The 15,857-nt window shown below is 43.6% G+C and overlaps 5 protein-coding genes across 5 annotated transcripts; 1 reads left to right on the forward strand and 4 right to left on the reverse strand.

Moving 5' to 3' along the window:
* Nucleotides 1-886: 886 nt before the first annotated feature.
* Bckap123 lies at nt 887-4,720 on the reverse strand. Its single transcript, XM_001555261.2, has 3 exons — nt 4,587-4,720; nt 2,218-4,528; nt 887-2,036 (listed from the first exon to the last, which is right to left on the reverse strand). Exons 1-3 carry the CDS (start codon nt 4,630-4,632, stop codon nt 1,109-1,111), a joined length of 3,285 nt encoding a protein of 1,094 aa, XP_001555311.2. The 5' UTR covers nt 4,633-4,720; the 3' UTR covers nt 887-1,108.
* Nucleotides 4,721-5,180: 460 nt separating this feature from the next.
* Nucleotides 5,181-6,901, reverse strand: BCIN_13g02250 (hypothetical protein). Its single transcript, XM_001555260.2, has 4 exons — nt 6,228-6,901; nt 6,072-6,168; nt 5,646-6,016; nt 5,181-5,590 (listed from the first exon to the last, which is right to left on the reverse strand). The coding sequence occupies exons 1-4, from the start codon at nt 6,649-6,651 to the stop codon at nt 5,367-5,369; spliced, it is 1,116 nt and encodes a 371-aa protein (XP_001555310.2). The 5' UTR covers nt 6,652-6,901; the 3' UTR covers nt 5,181-5,366.
* A 400-nt stretch (nt 6,902-7,301) lies between these two features.
* On the reverse strand, nt 7,302-9,595 carry BCIN_13g02260 (hypothetical protein). The gene is made up of 2 exons (XM_024696722.1): nt 8,963-9,595; nt 7,302-8,910 (listed from the first exon to the last, which is right to left on the reverse strand). Exons 1-2 carry the CDS (start codon nt 9,260-9,262, stop codon nt 7,585-7,587), a joined length of 1,626 nt encoding a protein of 541 aa, XP_024552535.1. The 5' UTR covers nt 9,263-9,595; the 3' UTR covers nt 7,302-7,584.
* A 508-nt stretch (nt 9,596-10,103) lies between these two features.
* BCIN_13g02270 (hypothetical protein) lies at nt 10,104-12,031 on the forward strand. Its single transcript, XM_024696723.1, has 5 exons — nt 10,104-10,549; nt 10,604-10,640; nt 10,693-11,122; nt 11,169-11,242; nt 11,342-12,031. Exons 1-5 carry the CDS (start codon nt 10,412-10,414, stop codon nt 11,749-11,751), a joined length of 1,089 nt encoding a protein of 362 aa, XP_024552536.1. The 5' UTR covers nt 10,104-10,411; the 3' UTR covers nt 11,752-12,031.
* Nucleotides 12,032-14,600: 2,569 nt separating this feature from the next.
* BCIN_13g02280 (hypothetical protein) lies at nt 14,601-15,837 on the reverse strand. The gene is made up of 6 exons (XM_024696724.1): nt 15,774-15,837; nt 15,370-15,708; nt 15,156-15,297; nt 15,073-15,102; nt 14,706-15,006; nt 14,601-14,644 (listed from the first exon to the last, which is right to left on the reverse strand). Exons 2-5 carry the CDS (start codon nt 15,413-15,415, stop codon nt 15,000-15,002), a joined length of 225 nt encoding a protein of 74 aa, XP_024552537.1. The 5' UTR covers nt 15,416-15,708; nt 15,774-15,837; the 3' UTR covers nt 14,601-14,644; nt 14,706-14,999.
* Between the last annotated feature and the right edge of the window lie 20 nt (nt 15,838-15,857).

Below are 15,857 nucleotides of genomic sequence, written 5' to 3' on the forward strand. Positions count from 1 at the left end.
GATCCTCCTCTACTAGTAGAAATTCCCAAAAGGTTTGGCATACATATCTTCTCCACGAGATGAAATTGAATAAATGCTAAAATCTATCGAATGTGAATCCATGCTTATCAAAAAGGTCATTTGAGCCGATGTCTTTCTCAAACATCACAATATAAACCCCGAAACAATCCAGCCCCCAAAACCGATCTTCTCCGCAAACGCTTCTGAAGACAACACAGCCCATGCATTTACCTGGGTAATCAACGACTCCACATTCGCAGTCTGCAACACTGTCACAGATAATTGTGCAGCCAGAAGAAATACTACGCCGAAGCTAATAAATGCACGTACCACAAGCCTGGTCTGCTTTTCCTAGCCGCGGATTTGTAGACTTTCTGGTAGCACAAGTTAAGTCGATTTGGTGTTTCAGCATCTACGGCGCAGCCAGCGAGGCACACGGAGCAATTGATGCATTTCAGGCTAATACTTCTATCACAATCGAGCCAAAACACAGCCGAACATTTTTTTTATCCCAGAAGCACCGCGCAATGTTTTGGTTCTGAAATCTCTAAATATAGAGACAGAGTAGGTGGAACCTAACTGGATCAGTTTACGAATGACGAGAGGCTTTGTTCACCACTAAATGGAAATTGCCCAAAGATATCTTGACCCATGATCTTTTTCAATTTCAACATCGGAAAGAGGCTCAAAGAAGATTGTTCGTTATCTTTAGACATTCGAGCGCAGCGAGGACTGGGGGTTTGGGGGCTTGCCCCCATAAAAGATATGGATCAACGTACATGTGCTCATTGTGGAATTGCACAAAATTGAAATGAAAAATTTAACAATGCCCAAAAGAAATTTTAAACAAAATGAAAAATTCTCATTCTGTCTACAAGTAATAATCTATCTATTCATCCTTCATCCTTCATTTCGTGCATTGGGGGTATGTTCATCACGTCATAACTTATAAAAACCTTTTTATCTCCTTCCCATCAATCTATTCATTCTGGTATTTTTCCAGACCGAGTATATAGTATCGTATTCAGTTCGATACCACTGCAGTCAAAAATCAGAAATCCATTCATTCCACCAAATTATTCCTAAAGAAAAGTCTCTAAATATGCAATCACAAGTTTTGCAATGATGGGTGTCCGTTCAACAATTCTGGGTGACTTCCACCAATGAACTTAACAACACCCTTAACCTTCTCTCTGGTCTCAATCTCCAATTGTTCAACTGGCTCGCCGAGAACTGCAGCAAATACAGGAATCAATTTTGGAGTGAGTTGCAAAATTGTTTGGTTGCTTTGACTGTAAAGGCCTGCAATCATTTCAAAGATTGGTTCATTCTCTTCGTAATCTTCCTTGAGTGGCAATAATCCAGCCATGACTGGGAGGATATCGTTAAGTGGAACAGCATCTTGATGAGCCATAATCATACGGGAAACACATCCACAGGCGTTATCAATGGAACGGGCATGGTTAGTTTGGAGTAAAGGCTCGAGCTTGCTAAGGATGTTGTTGTATGATGGGAGGTAGGTAGCGCTATCTTGAGAGTGGAAGATCAAAAGACCAGTACCATAAGCGGCATTTGACTTTGCCTCAGGGTCGGTATCGGAGAGGCGTTTGAGGAGAACTGGCAAGAGGGAGGCAGTGAAAGGAGTGATGGCTGATCCCATGTGGCCAGTGATTTCAGCAATGACACCAATAGCGGTGGATCGCTCGAATGGAGTGTTAGAAGAGGCAAACTTCTTGAGTGGCTTCTCAAACTCCTTGAAGATCTCGGCAAATTGGGCACCGAGAGCGAGAGCAAGGTTCGAGGTAAGGTCAAGAGCGGTATCAATGACGAGCCAGTCATATTCGGAAGATTCAGCATCTTCCTCTTCAGGTGACTCTAGTTCATCACCAAGATCTTGTTGACATGGGTGAAGACGCATAATGACAGCGAAGATGACGTTCTTGATGGCTTCAGCAAAGTTTGGTTGAGCCAAAATAGCTGGTCCGCAAAGCTTCAAGGTAGAAGCGACGTTGCGGTTAATATCAGTAACGACACCACTATTTTATAATGTTAGTTACTATCTTAAAGATAATTCATACAAATGAATGATAGTAAGAATGATCAGGAGTAGATACGCGTTCGCAGCATGTGCAACTTGTGCATCTGAGTGAGCTGGGTATAACGTCATGTTGTTCATCATTTCATGCAATAGGAAAAAGAAAAGAAATTTTAGCTTACCGGTCATATTCATCCTCCCAAAGAGACATTGTAGCAGTTGTAACAATCTCTCCCATTCTGACCAATTCAGGAGTTGGTTCAGTTGCCATAGGCAAACCAGGGGTCCACTTTGTTCCAGTCTTATCTTCCATCATGCTGTAAAGGCAAGCGTATGCTCTCCACATTGTGCTGATGGCAGTCTTTCTAACACCTTCGTAAGAGTGTTCAACCAAAGGAGAAATAGCCTCAATGGTTCTCTCAAAATATGGCATGTAGTGTTGACGAGTATGGGTGAGAATATCACCAATGACTTCAACTGCGACTTCTTTCTCCATTGCAACGGCGGTAACTGCAGTGAGATCATCCCAGTCCTCATCATCGTCGTCATCATCCATGTCATCACCCTCCTCAACATCTGTAGCACCAGCAACCTTGACCTTCTTGCCAGCGACAATGACTTCTTCGCCGAGCAATTCTTGAGCATGTTCACCGAGCTCAACTTCAAGGTTATCTTCTTCTTGGTCCAAACAAGCAGCCAAAGCAGTAACAACTCCCTCAAGGAAAGGTGTGAACTCCTCTTCGTAAACCTTTGCCAAGGTACTCCAGAGAATGTAACTGGTTTCCTTCAAACGTGGGTGGTCAAGGTGTAAAGCTTCTTCACTTGCTTGCATCAATGGCTTGACGTAAGGTTGGAAGACCTGAGCACCAACAGCTGCTGCCATGCTACCAATGGAATCACAGACAGTAGCACGGAGGTCGAGCTCATCATTGCTTGACTTCAATTCAACAAATTGTGCCAACTTCTCAATGGTGTCCTTGAAGAATGGAAGGAATTCCTTCTCAGCAGAGCTTGCAAGGGAACCGATAGCACTTGCGGCAGCAGATTTAACACCGACATCTGGGTGGTCCAACAATTGAGTAAGACGTGGGACAAGAGTTGGGAGGTAGTTCTTGACAATGTCTTGGTCCATTCCCTCAGTCAAGGAATCCAAAGCACCACATGATGCCTTCATGGTATCAAGAGTTTGCTTGTCATTGTTTCCACTGGCTGCATATTGCATAGCAGCATCGAGGTTCTTGAGAAGAGCAGGAATGAGGTGCTCGTGAGTGCTTTGGAGATCTTCAGCAAGATCATCTGCCAATCTTGCAACACCGTTAAGAGCTGCATGTCTGACACCACTTTCTGGATCTTCGAGGAGTTTGAAGACGATAGGTAAGAAACTATCCATTTGAGTACCGACGAAATCTGGTGCACCTTCAACACACATACCGAGTGCAAGGATACCAGCTTGACGATATCTTGGATCTTGATGGTTGGAGAATTGTGGAAGAGCGTTAAGAAGAGGAACAATAACTTGACGAGGTGGCAAGCTTTCTGCGAGTAAACCGAGAAGACCCAATGCAGAACGAGCTGGAGAGGTCTCATCATCTTCATCATCATCATCTTCAAGTTCGGTAGCGATTTGCATGCTGGTCATGGTGATCTTCTCACCCAAATCCTTGGTGCCTTGAATCTTCATCTTTCTATATCTGGTGCATTGCATGATGAAAGACAAAGCTTGAGTTCTTGCATCATTCTCGTTGTTGGTGTTTGAAGCAACCTCAAGCATGAAGTTGCAAAGGTCTCTGAAGTGAGGTGCGATCAAAGCTGATTCACATCCCAACAAAGTTTGGAAAACCTCGAAAGCTTGTACGGTGCGGTCCTCCTCCTTGGAATCAATGAAGTTCTTCAAGACACTGACCATTTGTGGGAAGATCTCAAGGAAAAGTTTCAAACTTTCTGGATCCTCATCTGGCTCGATCATAGTAGCAACGGCGCCAAGGCAGATCAAAGTGTTGATTCTGACATCAGTGCTCTCTTGATCGTGGATGGTTTTGCTGAGAATGGAGAACAAAACAGCGGTTTGCTCGGCGAAGTATGGTGAAGCAGTCTCGAGTAAGGTAAAGAGAATGAAAACTCCGACCTCACGGTGTGAGACTTGAGGAGAGCCTGCGGCTTGTGCGAGAGTATCTGGTAGGTCGGCCCATTGTCCGTTTTCGATATCTTGACCTGCAATAGCGGCAATAACACGAGCACCAGAGTGTCTAACCAATTTAACCTCCTCGTTTAATGTCTTTTGTAGAAGTTGTTCTCTGATTTGTTGTTTTTGTGCATCTGAAATGTTTTTCCAGTGCTTCTTGACCAAGCGTTGAGCCTCGACGGCGGCTTGTTGTCTAATTGCTTGATCTCCATGAGCGATGAAGATCTCGATAAGCCAGAGAAGGGATTCTGGGTTTGGGTAATAGTTCTTTCTTAATTCTGTAGTTGCAGCCTTGACACGCTCCGTATCAGCTGTAATGAGGGAAAGATTAGCAATGGAGGGGCATCTTGCGATTTGGGAGACACTTACGAATCTGAACGCCCTGTAAGAGCTCTAAGAATTGTTGTTGATCCATTTTCAAAATATATTTACACGTATCGCATGCAAATACTGAAAATGATTGAAAAGGAATGACGAGAGAAAAAAGTTCAAGTTTGGGGTTCAAAATATTATCTTTAACTTTTTTTTTTACCATGGCCGATGTGGGGGAGCATGCCCAGGGTCTTTTTAGTTTTGTTCTTGCCTCAGGCTACCACAGATCCACTCGCATTACGGCTCGTATCCATGGGTTGTGGATAAAAATTGATTCTTTTGATTTGATTCTATTCACAAGATTCAATGCTACAAGATTAGAAGTCATTTAACACGGCAAAGCGCGGGAAAGATGTTGAATATATGATGACACATCATTACGACAAACACACCACTAATAGACACAGACGCACCGATATTCATTCTACAGGGAAATTGCCTTTGCCAGATCTCGGCTCTTGAAGAAAAGAAAAAATCTTGGGTCAACGTGGTTTGACTTTGTGGATAAGACAGAGATTCCTGGCACACCCAATTCACTTCACAGGTGATCTTGCGAGTCCATGCATGTTTCTCGATCATTACTGGCGATAGTGTACTAGCCCTCTCATAAGGGTAAGATATCTTGGCGAAAGTAATAAATTCAAAGATTCCCTATCAAAAAGCAGATCCTGTCTACACGATTTCACGGTGGAAACTCATCTAATGCAGCTATCAGTGTAACCCTCACCGTTCTGAGCATCCTCTCTTTCCGCACGTAAGTAATTTACCGGAAGTCCTTCAGTATTGATAGCAAAAAAGATCAGAAGTGGTCTCCATGACATCAGCAACGGCAAGGTTTCGACGCAGACCTCCCATATCCAACGTGTCGTCCAGTGAGGCACGCCTCAAGGTGTCCTTGTTGGATTTTCCATTGTACTCCTGAAGTCTGTTTTTCGGGTCCATCATCTGCCAAATCCACCACAGTCTGTCTAGATTTGTATGATGTAGGAAGAATACGGGATCTGCTCGCGGAGGTCAGTAATGAACTATGAGCAATGGCTGCTTTATCAGACATACCGTAAGGTCCTGTAAACTTGCTAAATTCCCCACGAATACTCCCCGAAACAAATCGATGAGCATTGTGTTCGATTCGTTGCGCAAAAGCTTCGAAATTGCCTTCTCTCATAATGTCTTCCACTACCCCGGGTCGGACTAAGTTACCTAAGTCTTTCATCTCAGCACCGGATTTGAAACCACGTGACAGGCAATGAGGATAGTAGTCATTATCGTAGAACATGGCCGTCAATCCGGCGAAAGGTCCGTCAATTACACAATGGCCGTCACCTACAGATGTCTCGGCATCGAGGTTCCCATCGCTGCCAAAATTGTCATGGCCCCAGATTGGTGCCCGTGAGAAATCTTCCCAGTCAAGCGACCAATCCCAATATCTTGTATATACGATTAGTAACCTCAAACACAGTGCTGTAAGTGGGCGAGACATACGGGAGAGTGCCAGTGTAGGAGCAATCATCCTTTAATGCGTTCTCATAAATCTGTATATAATATCTGTGCCAAGGTAGGAACGCGGAAGCTTTATGCGCTGCACAACACTACATCAGTACGTGCTATCATTGATGGACGAAGAGTGATTGAGCATACTACTGGTTGACGTGTATCTGTGAACCCAGGGGAAATCGTCATAAAGGGTGCCGTTATTCCTTACTCTGGATGGCTTGGTGGCCAGACACTGCACGGCAGCAAGATACTCAGCCTTCTCTTGACCGCTTAAAGTTCGCCATTCTTGGCGTGTAGCAGGATTGACGCATTTCCACTGGGATACAAAGCCATTAACAGACTTGAACGAAAAGAGTAATCTTTGCTCGAAATACACAGCCCATGTGGAGCCTATCGAAAGACAGAGCAACATGACAATGCCAACAGCCCACGCAGGATTTAGTCCGATTGTTGGACCGGTGCTTCTGACAACTACGCGGCTGTCATTGTCTTTTTGTTCTTCTACTTCGCGGTCGAAGCTTTCGACAGGAGAATAGATGAGTTTTTGCGGACGAATGAAGAACATCATGAAACAAAATTTGGTGTGGTAATGAATCGCAGAAAGAAAATGAATATTGTTGGCAGTTGAGACCCGGCTCCTCAAGCCTTTTGAACGGATTATTGCAGAACTTATATCCTCTGTCTCCCACTTGGGGATTTACATTTTGTCCCCTCTTATCTTTCTCCATAGGAGGCGCTCAAGAATTATCGCCGAGTTTCGTGCGACATGTACCGCACACTCGAACCAATTGCAATCTAGTCCAAGAAGCTTCCTTATCATTTCCTCTCACCCGAAATAGGTAATCCTCCTGCTTGCTAATGGTAAGCTCACATCTGCCGACAGTATTCTGCAGAAACCCCAGTATATTCTACCCACGTCAGCGCATATTTTTCATGCACCCAGAGATCAATGCGTACGTTTTGAGGATTTTATAATGCACACAATGACCGATATGGAGAATGATGGCTGCACCAGGGTACATCCTCAAGGTACATTTTTCAGAATATAATATATGATGTAACTCATGGATGCATATTTTCTATACAGGAGGTTGGATTGCAAGATCTTCCTGGTCTTGGAGGACAAACTTTATCCTGATTTCGCCAACTCAGCGCCATCGTGGTGCATAAGTGTAACAGTAATATAGATTACACGAAGGGGGATATTAATCTTTCACGTGAAGACTGCAATTATTTCCTCCTATTCCAGTCCTGTTTTGTTGCAGGGTTCAGATTTTCGGAATGTGCTTCGTGTTTACTGTGTCAATTTGAGATTTCGATTTAATCTTTAACTTTCTCCGTTTCTCCTTCAAGGTGTCTACCCCTTTTGAGTAATCAAGCGAGTTACCAGACGGGTTGCTGCTTACGAATCGTCCATTTTACCATTGATGTATCCTAATTACAGGGGAGATGTCTGGAATGTCTGATCATTGGAAATTCTCCCGGGGCGTTATCTGAAACTTCAGAACGGAGTATCCTTTAATGTCGAGTACATCTTATCCAACTCTTCTCGATACAGATCCTCTGTTATTTTGCGTAAGATCGTCCCTTTACCCGCTCTGACCATAGGTTTATCAGCTGCTGCAAAAGCAATTAGACCCTTTGTAATTCTTCCTTGACTTTGCTGTTTCTCGTTCCCTAATTCAATCGTGGGCCAAATCTCATTCACTAGAGTATTCCTTTCATCCTCGTTTCTTGGTGTATTTCTTGCTTCTATAAGCAAGGAAACCTGCATTCTTCCTTGTCCACAGACTACTGCTGCAACTACAGAGGGATGCGCATTGAGTAGATTTTCTATTGTCATCGGGTTGATCTTTTGTCCGGTAGAACAGACAATCACATCATCGGAGCGTCCCTCAAACAACCATAGGTTCTCCTTAGTTGGATGCTTTGAAAAGAGATCCTTAGTCGAGTACTCAGTGAGATGGGGAAATGTTGAGAAGATTCCTTGTGAAAGCTCAAGCTCTGGGTCACGAACAAAATATAGTTCATAGAGCTCTCCAACAAAAGGTCGAAGTTGCAGACCCATTCGTGAACTGAAATTCACATATTCCCAATCGTCTGCATCTGTGATTTGGAGAGCAAAGAACCCCGTTTCTGTGGCGCCAAAATTGACAAAAAGATGGGTGTACGATTTCAACACGTTTCCGATTTCTCTTGGAAGTGGGCCACCTCCATAATTCAGGTAGCGAAGCTTCCGAATGTTTTCGAGGTAGATGGGATTCTTCGCAATTGGGGCCAAAGTTGCAGGACTGATGAAACTTGCTTCAAGATTTCCATATACGTGGATAGAGTTCGCTATCTCGGCAGTCATTGGACCAGGTGGGGCAAGCACCAACTTGGTGTCGGAATAGATGGAAAATGCGATGAAGCATAATGCGGCACTGTGGAACAACCCTAGCCCAAGAAAAACTCTCTTGTGTCTGTATAACGAAAGTGCGATTGGAGTCTCACCGGGTGATTTGAGCATGAACGTGTCATGGTGAGCGATGGTTCCGTGGGTTAAGATGATGGGTTTAGGAAACCCCGTGGAACCAGAAGTGTGTAATACGACGTATGGTTCATGTCTCGCTTGCTCAAAGGTCTTTTCATATGGATACAACGGTACATCACCATCTGCGAGTAGCTTTTGTAAACTCTGAATTTCTAGAGTCCGCATTTGTCTCTTTGCGAGCACTGTCTGGATTATGGGTGGTAAAACTTCTGGAATCAAGACAATCTCACAATTCAACTTTTCTAAGAGCGCGACGTGTCCCTCGGCGCTGTTCCATGGAGAACTGAAGAACATCTTTAATGAGCGTCAGTAAAAGTGAATTTCCAATCATGGCAGAGGGACAAACCTGATATCCAGTCTTGATAGCAGCAAATAACAGTATGACGTACCGCAAATCTTGAGGTCCAACATAGTTCAGCGTCTCGAAGCTTCTGCTACATCCCAGGGTTTCCTCTATCCACCACGCGCAACGACTGATAGCTCGAGAGAGATCTCTGAAATCAACGTCTCGAAATCCATCTTGAATATTTGTGGACTTGGGTATGGATACAAAAATGCGACTGGGATCACCCGCACCTAATTCGTCAACGACATTAGGGAGGAGCCTTCTCCCTTGGTTACTCAGCGACCCTATATCTTCAATCATATTGCACAATAGCCTCGGGTCTTTGATTGTTTTGGATATAAGCTGTGGTCATCGATGGTTCACATTCAATATACGTTTATCTCGTATTTATGTTAGCCCAAAAGAATTCTTCTAAAGTTGTCTCGCTGTCTTCGCGATTATCACCTGGGTTGTTGCTATCCTTTATCAGTTTAGCGTTGTGGTCGTACGTTCTAGGAGCTCAGCTTATAATGGTGTGCACCCATTGTATGCAAAGGTCGGACCTGCTCACATCGCAATCCATGCGTTATTGTACCCCCATGCCCCCACTCACCAACGACGCCACCATGCATTATCGACCACTACTTCACCCTCGCACAAGCGTAAGACGGTCCATCCATACCCCGTTTCTCGCAAGTCTCTCCCGTATCGAAGACCCCTAGATTTGATTTTACCCTTCGCGTGGAAGATGACCTGGCCGTTCGCGTTGTTCAAAACAAGGAATCGAGTGTGATGTATGCAAAGCGCTCTTATCTGGATCGCCGAGTGCAACGGCATATCACAGCAACCGTCTGATAGGTTTTTCCACGCAGAACATTGCAGGGTTGCGCGATCTCACCCTTAATACTGAAAATGCAATATCCGGACATAAAGCGGCAATAGCATTCGGCAATGGATAAACTAGGCTTTGGGGACGTTTATACAAGCTTTGTGGACCTCCTTAGCCTAGGGTCTCAATGCAAAGCCTTTTCTTGGCCAATAAACGAAGACGAATTATTCATCCACGCAATCTTTATTTGGAATATTCAACTGTGACAGGTTTCTGCGCCATTTGCAAGCAGACTTTGCCCCAGCTTATATGCTCTTCGTGAAGCTTTTTGGAGACCGAGTGGTTGCCTGTCGCTCCTGGGACAAAGACGTTGCATTCCGTGCTCATCTAATGGCATGCGAGTATCAGTCATTGGACACATTGACCGTTGCAGAATAGAGTGAAGACCTGGGTCAATAATTCCAAGGTGTTGACAGTATTTTCTGTGCCGCATGAAAGATGCGATCCCAATCAATCCATATCTATGGGTGTGCAGACAGGAGAGATAACCAACAGTTTTGTTTCCACATATCTTGACCCGTTCTCCCCGGAGCCATTCATCCTAAACTTCCTCCTTAACTCACATCACACTAGACTATACTATGGCAGCCACTATTCCAGTAGCTGTTGATGTCTTCCTGATTATTCTAGCGTCAACAGCGGTAATCTTGCGCATCATCTCGAGAAAACTATCTGGAGCCGGATTTTGGTATGACGACTGGTTTGCTTTCGCAGCCTTGGTGAGATACATAACCTCCACGACATTTCTTTGCTAATCCATGCAACCCCTTTAGCCCTTCGGTATTACGATTGATGCTTCATTCTGGGCGGGTATGTCCAGTTTCCCATTACCAATCAATCCCTTCTACGCTGACAAAATTAGCTGCATATCATGGCTTCGGAAAGCACGGAGGAGACCCCACCTTTTTCCTTCACGTGCTCTACTTCGATGAGATGTGGTATTGTACGGGGATCTTTTTAACCAAAATTTCTGTGCTCTGCTTCTATTACCGTATCTTTGCTATCACTCGGAGTTTGAGATTAGCACTCTGGATAATAGGTGGTTGGGTTATTGGGTGGTGGCTTGCCCTCACCAGTGCTAGCATTGCCCAGTGTAGTCCTATTCCCCGGTACTGGAATCGAAAGATTGAAGGTACATGCGTCTATCAATATGGGTTCTTTCTTGGCCAGGCAATACCAAACATTGTCCTTGACTTTGCCTTACTGATACTACCTATTGTACCCCTTTGGAAGCTTCAGATGCAAAAGCATCAGAAATGGGCACTGCTACTCGTGTTTGTACTTGGTTACACGTAAGTCTCCATCCTTTCAGGATAATATTCCTACTAATACGGATAGAAATCCATTGATATCTATCCTTCGTATCGTTTCGTTCATAAAACTGGGCTCTGATACAGAGACAGATATAAACTGTTAGTAAGAGCATCATTACTTCACCTATTCACATCTTTTATCCAGATTGGAAACAACTTTCGCAATCATGTACTAAGAACTCATTACTACATGAATAGATGATTTTATCCCGCCAGCTCTCTGGTCCGCTGCTGAAGTTTCTGTCGCCATATTCAGTTGTTCTATCCCAAGTCTCACGTACCTCTTCCGTAGAGCTGTCGGCAGAGCCTTTCCATCTCACAACAGCAGTCTTAACGATAGCCAAAAGATCAGACAGCGAGTCGATGGTATAAAACCTGCCACGTTTGGATCCTTACCAAGCAGAAGGCCACTGAAGCTGCAAACAGAAGGGACTTTTGAGAGGCTAGTGGACGAGTCTAATATTTCTGAGGTAGAACTGTCTATACTTCAGTCCACAGTTAGACCTACAGTATCAGGAGGAAAGAACCTCGACAGTGATCTACACTCCATCGGTCATCATCGAACGCTAATACAAGTGAGGAATGACGTCAATATCAGTTATAACTGAATCGGTAAAGAAAAAATGCAGAAATTCGGCCTAAGAAAACCACGACCTTGCGAATCATTGAGATGAAGGCGGCATATTCAAAGTTTTGAAAGCAGCAACGGCTTGTGCAGCACTAACAGCCACCGATACTATCGCCAACTATAAATTTGACGCTCCAAATATAATAACACCCCAAAAAGTATAATAATTCAACGCATCTCTCTTGTCTCTCCAAAGTTGTCGAAATCCTTGACGTTTTTGGGAATCCATAAAATATTTTAACTGGCGAACTTTGTTTTCAAAGAACCTGAACTCTGAATGATGAAAGGCTATGTTCTGCTGGATTTCATGCAACAGGTCGTCTGTTTTCGTACATACCAGACTGATCACTATCCACGTGAGATCTCTCTTTGCCATTCTCTGTCGAGTTCGTATTGAAACTCTCATCTTAACCTGTAATTGTCTGGTTCTCTCGGAAACATGGCGAATTTCCCTTATCCTTGGCATTAACATTCGAGGCATGTTCTCTGCTTCTAATGAGTCTTTACTGCCTTGATTGGAACCACCGTTTTCCCCTATCTCATCGTGCGAAACCATTTTTTCCGACTCGATATCCGCCATAGTATTCCGAATGAACAAAAAAAGAACTTGAATAATAGAAAGCCCAAGTGATAAAAGAACCCGTTTCTGAACAGTCTCGACGTACATACCTCGACATTCAGTGCGATTATCCTCTCGCATATACGGTCGGGTATATACATAACGTGAAAGGATTACCTATGGAATGATCCTCAGATATTGCCAGAATTCAATCATTTATGAGTTGGCTCGTTTTAATTCACCATCGAAAGAACTCGGGGTAAAATAATCCACACTGGTGGCAATTTGGTGATTACTCATGATTCTGTATCACGGACAGCTTTGAATTATAAAAAAGACACGCAGGAGATAATCAAACAAACGTGCTGTATATATGATGGAACGGCAATCTCCCAGTTGAAGTATTTCTGTGTTGTAGAGAGGAACTTGTGAGAAGTTTTGTAAGTGATCCCACCAAACCTGCTTATCCGCGCCTTCCTTACTGGTCTCGTACCTCCTTCCTCTGTTTCCAACATCTCCGACCAAAGAATTATTTTGAAATCCGTCCATGCTCTTTCGAATATTGTAAAACTAATTTGGGAGCAAAACTTACCAATAGGGTGTTCTCAACGAACTAATAATTATTCGATTGTTTTGATTACCAATTTCCACGATCCGTCCCACTTCACCCGCAACTCACTTTCTATATCTTTTTTAGCTGGGGAACATTAACATTCGCAATTGAACGGTCATGTGACTGCTCACACGGTTTCACCATAAGAACAAAATAGGGAATGATGAAGCCAATGGTATTATGAATTAGCTTGGATTTTGATGGCAAAACAACCCCGGAGTTTTTAGTCATTCTGTCTCGGTCAATCCAGAGTAAATTTTTACTTGTTGCCCATTTTTGATAGAGACACAAAAATTCCTCCTCAAAACCTTTTCGAGGAAGCCACCAGGCAATCCATCCTGAATGCTTTTCCTCTAATGGCAGGTGTTATCTTGTCATAATTTTCTTCACTGCAGCAGAAAATTATCTGAAGCCATGTTTCTGTGTGGGCTTGAACTGTAAGATGGCAAGTTCGGGGTTTTCGGAAGATACCAAAGGCTGCTTATTGTCACAAAGTTGTTTCCTGCTGCGATATTCCGGAGGGAATGGTACGATAAAACTCCACAACACTATATTCTTGACGATGATGTCTACTTGCCAAAATGGAAGATTATAAGACCTGATGGCACATAGAAGGAGTCCGCCAATAGGCTCCCACATACCATCTGAGATCCTCAAAACAGTAAATCATAGCTTCAGCGTGCTTTTGAAAAGATTTAAGCCGAAATAATGTTCTATGTTAACCATCATTGGGATGAACATGCATCTCGGAATTGGCGAGGAAATAGACCACCCTTTGAGTAAGGCGAGGCCCCATTCTTCATCCATCTACCCTTCCCTCTGACTGGCTCATTTTGGGTTTCTGTTTCATATTGACCATTAGTAAATCTTGGTCACTTTTTATATGATTCTCATTAAATTCTCAACTTAGCAGGAAAAGAAAAAGTGACAAGAGATAAAGAGACAACAAGAAATCATACCAGCATCTTCGAGTTTCTCCCTTGCAATAGCCCTCGCTTCACCCCCAGCATATTCTCCACCTTCTTGTATCTTTCCTTTCACTTCACCTATCTCGGGTGTGTAGTCTCAGAGCAGAAGTCTTGCTGCAGCGACAATGAAGGGGGTAAGTTCCAGATCGAGCTCCGGCCATATCCTCTGAGTCCACGTGAATGATTTTCAGGAATCTGATTTCGAGTAATACCATATGGGTGAGTGTGGTGAAAACGTAGAGTTATCTTGCCGATCGATAAAGATTGCCGGCTCCTTCTCCATTTGGCAAATTTCTGTTAGACTTCCTCGTTCAATTTTTCCCATCCAGGGCGGACCATGGTCAGAGGAGTGAAGCCCTCTGGACCTAGATGGGCAGGGTCGCATACAGACTTGCAGAGGCAAGTACTCACATAGCTCATACCTATATGTTGAATATAGGTTGGCTTGGGTAATCGTCCGTCCCTACGGATAAGACCGTATTAAGCAAAGTCGTGTAGCTTCCAAATTTCCCCACTCATAGCCTTCATCAGGCTTTTCAGAGAGCAAAAACCCAAAGGCTGGATATTAACCCATTCGTATTCTCCGCCAGCTCACTTCAAAACCACCCAAGCTCATGATACTGGCCGCTCTCTGTATTTGATGAGTGATTTGAAAGTACGAGCGGTGCTTGTATTGCTGCAGTACGCAGTGCATGTGGATTGAGAAGGTCCTCATAGTATGTCCCTTGTTGCTCTTATTTTCGCGTCAGTACTGGAATACGAGTTCAATGATAGAATTCGAGTTAGGAACTTACTGAATTGGCACTCCATTGTTTGAGTGGATATTGCTCGTCCCAATGCTTTTTGCCCCAAACTTGCTCTTCTCTAAAGATTCTCGCAATCTTGTAAAGGTACGTGATGATTGACCAGTGTCAAATTTGACCTGGATTTTTCTACGGACTTATCCGTAGTAAGCAAAGTCGTGTAGCTCATAACTTGCATCAAACATTGAATTCTTTGATGCGTGTAGATCCGACAAGTCTCATTTCCATTCTCCTTTTGGTGATTGATATAGCTGTGACGCATGCGAGGATATATGTCGGCGATGATCACAATCTGTGGACGTCAGTGTCTCTTCAAATCAGACTATGGTAATATAACGCGAGCAAGAAACCCTCTCACAAAATGAAAAAGCAGTCCTCTTGTGCAAGTCTGTCGAAGATGTGTCAGTAAAATATAAGATCAACCTGCGGAATTTCTCTTACATTTTTTTGAATGAAGGAAGTTGTTGGCTTGTTTTTATCTTGATCGGAGAAAGGTGGCGTAACGGGCGAGGACGGAAAGCAAGTTGACCAATGTCAGCAGTATTGAATTTGGAATTCATATCCTCCCTTCTTGGTTTTACACCTAAGATCTCATAAAAATACGTTAGCATAGCTCGGCATTCAGGTGATATAATGTAATGATAATCAACTTTACCTTCTGCGCTCATTTTGAAAGCGCGTATAGGATTTTGAAAACCCATTTGGAAATCTTCGATTGGATCATCCTTCGATTTGAGAATGTCTACCCAAGGAAATGAAAGGAAGAGGGTTCCCTAGTGGCTTGTGAATAGTTTCCTTCGCTTTGAACAACCTTCTAAGCTTGGCTTTCAAGGGCCCCCTCCTCAATTTTCCTAGTCAGTCCCTTGGGTAGTAAGTGAGCTTGAGCAAGTACCGTCATTTTCTTTATCTGCAGCTTTGACTTCACTGCTCTTTTTCGAGCCGTCTTTTCCTCTCGTGTTGGTTCTGAAGCGGTGTCGATGAAGGCGTTCCAATCCTATTGAAAATAATTAGTAAAATACATGGATTTAGATCGACCAGGCTTAGCATTGAATTGAATACGGTGATGAAGAATAATTTGGTGTTCACTTATTTCCAAACCAACACGAGAGCGAAACCTTCTCACTATTCCGATGAATTCTGCTT

The sequence above is a fragment of the Botrytis cinerea genome, chromosome 13 (assembly GCF_000143535.2).
Source record: "Botrytis cinerea B05.10 chromosome 13, complete sequence".
NCBI lineage: Eukaryota > Fungi > Ascomycota > Leotiomycetes > Helotiales > Sclerotiniaceae > Botrytis > Botrytis cinerea.

Excerpts from the sequence above, each read along its gene's own strand:
- BCIN_13g02280 (XM_024696724.1), bottom strand. The coding sequence starts at position 15,415 with ATGGGTTTTCAAAATCCTATACGCGCTTTCAAAATGAGCGCAGAAG. Across the intron at positions 15,298-15,369 it reads TTTCAAAATGAGCGCAGAAG|GTGTAAAACCAAGAAGGGAG; the intron begins GTAAAGTTGATT and ends ATGAGATCTTAG. Across the intron at positions 15,103-15,155 it reads CTTCCTTCATTCAAAAAAAT|ACTTGCACAAGAGGACTGCT; the intron begins GTAAGAGAAATT and ends CATCTTCGACAG.
- BCIN_13g02260 (XM_024696722.1), bottom strand. The coding sequence starts at position 9,262 with ATGATTGAAGATATAGGGTCGCTGAGTAACCAAGGGAGAAGGCTCCTC. Across the intron at positions 8,911-8,962 it reads CTATCAAGACTGGATATCAG|ATGTTCTTCAGTTCTCCATG; the intron begins GTTTGTCCCTCT and ends CGCTCATTAAAG.
- BCIN_13g02270 (XM_024696723.1), top strand. The coding sequence starts at position 10,412 with ATGGCAGCCACTATTCCAGTAGCTGTTGATGTCTTCCTGATTATTCTA. Across the intron at positions 10,550-10,603 it reads GGTTTGCTTTCGCAGCCTTG|CCCTTCGGTATTACGATTGA; the intron begins GTGAGATACATA and ends CAACCCCTTTAG. Across the intron at positions 11,123-11,168 it reads GTGTTTGTACTTGGTTACAC|AAATCCATTGATATCTATCC; the intron begins GTAAGTCTCCAT and ends TAATACGGATAG.
- Bckap123 (XM_001555261.2), bottom strand. The coding sequence starts at position 4,632 with ATGGATCAACAACAATTCTTAGAGCTCTTACAGGGCGTTCAGATTC. Across the intron at positions 4,529-4,586 it reads CTTACAGGGCGTTCAGATTC|CTGATACGGAGCGTGTCAAG; the intron begins GTAAGTGTCTCC and ends CCCTCATTACAG. Across the intron at positions 2,037-2,217 it reads TGGGAGGATGAATATGACCG|TGGTGTCGTTACTGATATTA; the intron begins GTAAGCTAAAAT and ends ATTATAAAATAG.
- BCIN_13g02250 (XM_001555260.2), bottom strand. The coding sequence starts at position 6,651 with ATGATGTTCTTCATTCGTCCGCAAAAACTCATCTATTCTCCTGTCGAA. Across the intron at positions 6,169-6,227 it reads CAGATACACGTCAACCAGTA|CGCATAAAGCTTCCGCGTTC; the intron begins GTATGCTCAATC and ends AGTGTTGTGCAG. Across the intron at positions 5,591-5,645 it reads CAAGTTTACAGGACCTTACG|ATCCCGTATTCTTCCTACAT; the intron begins GTATGTCTGATA and ends CTCCGCGAGCAG.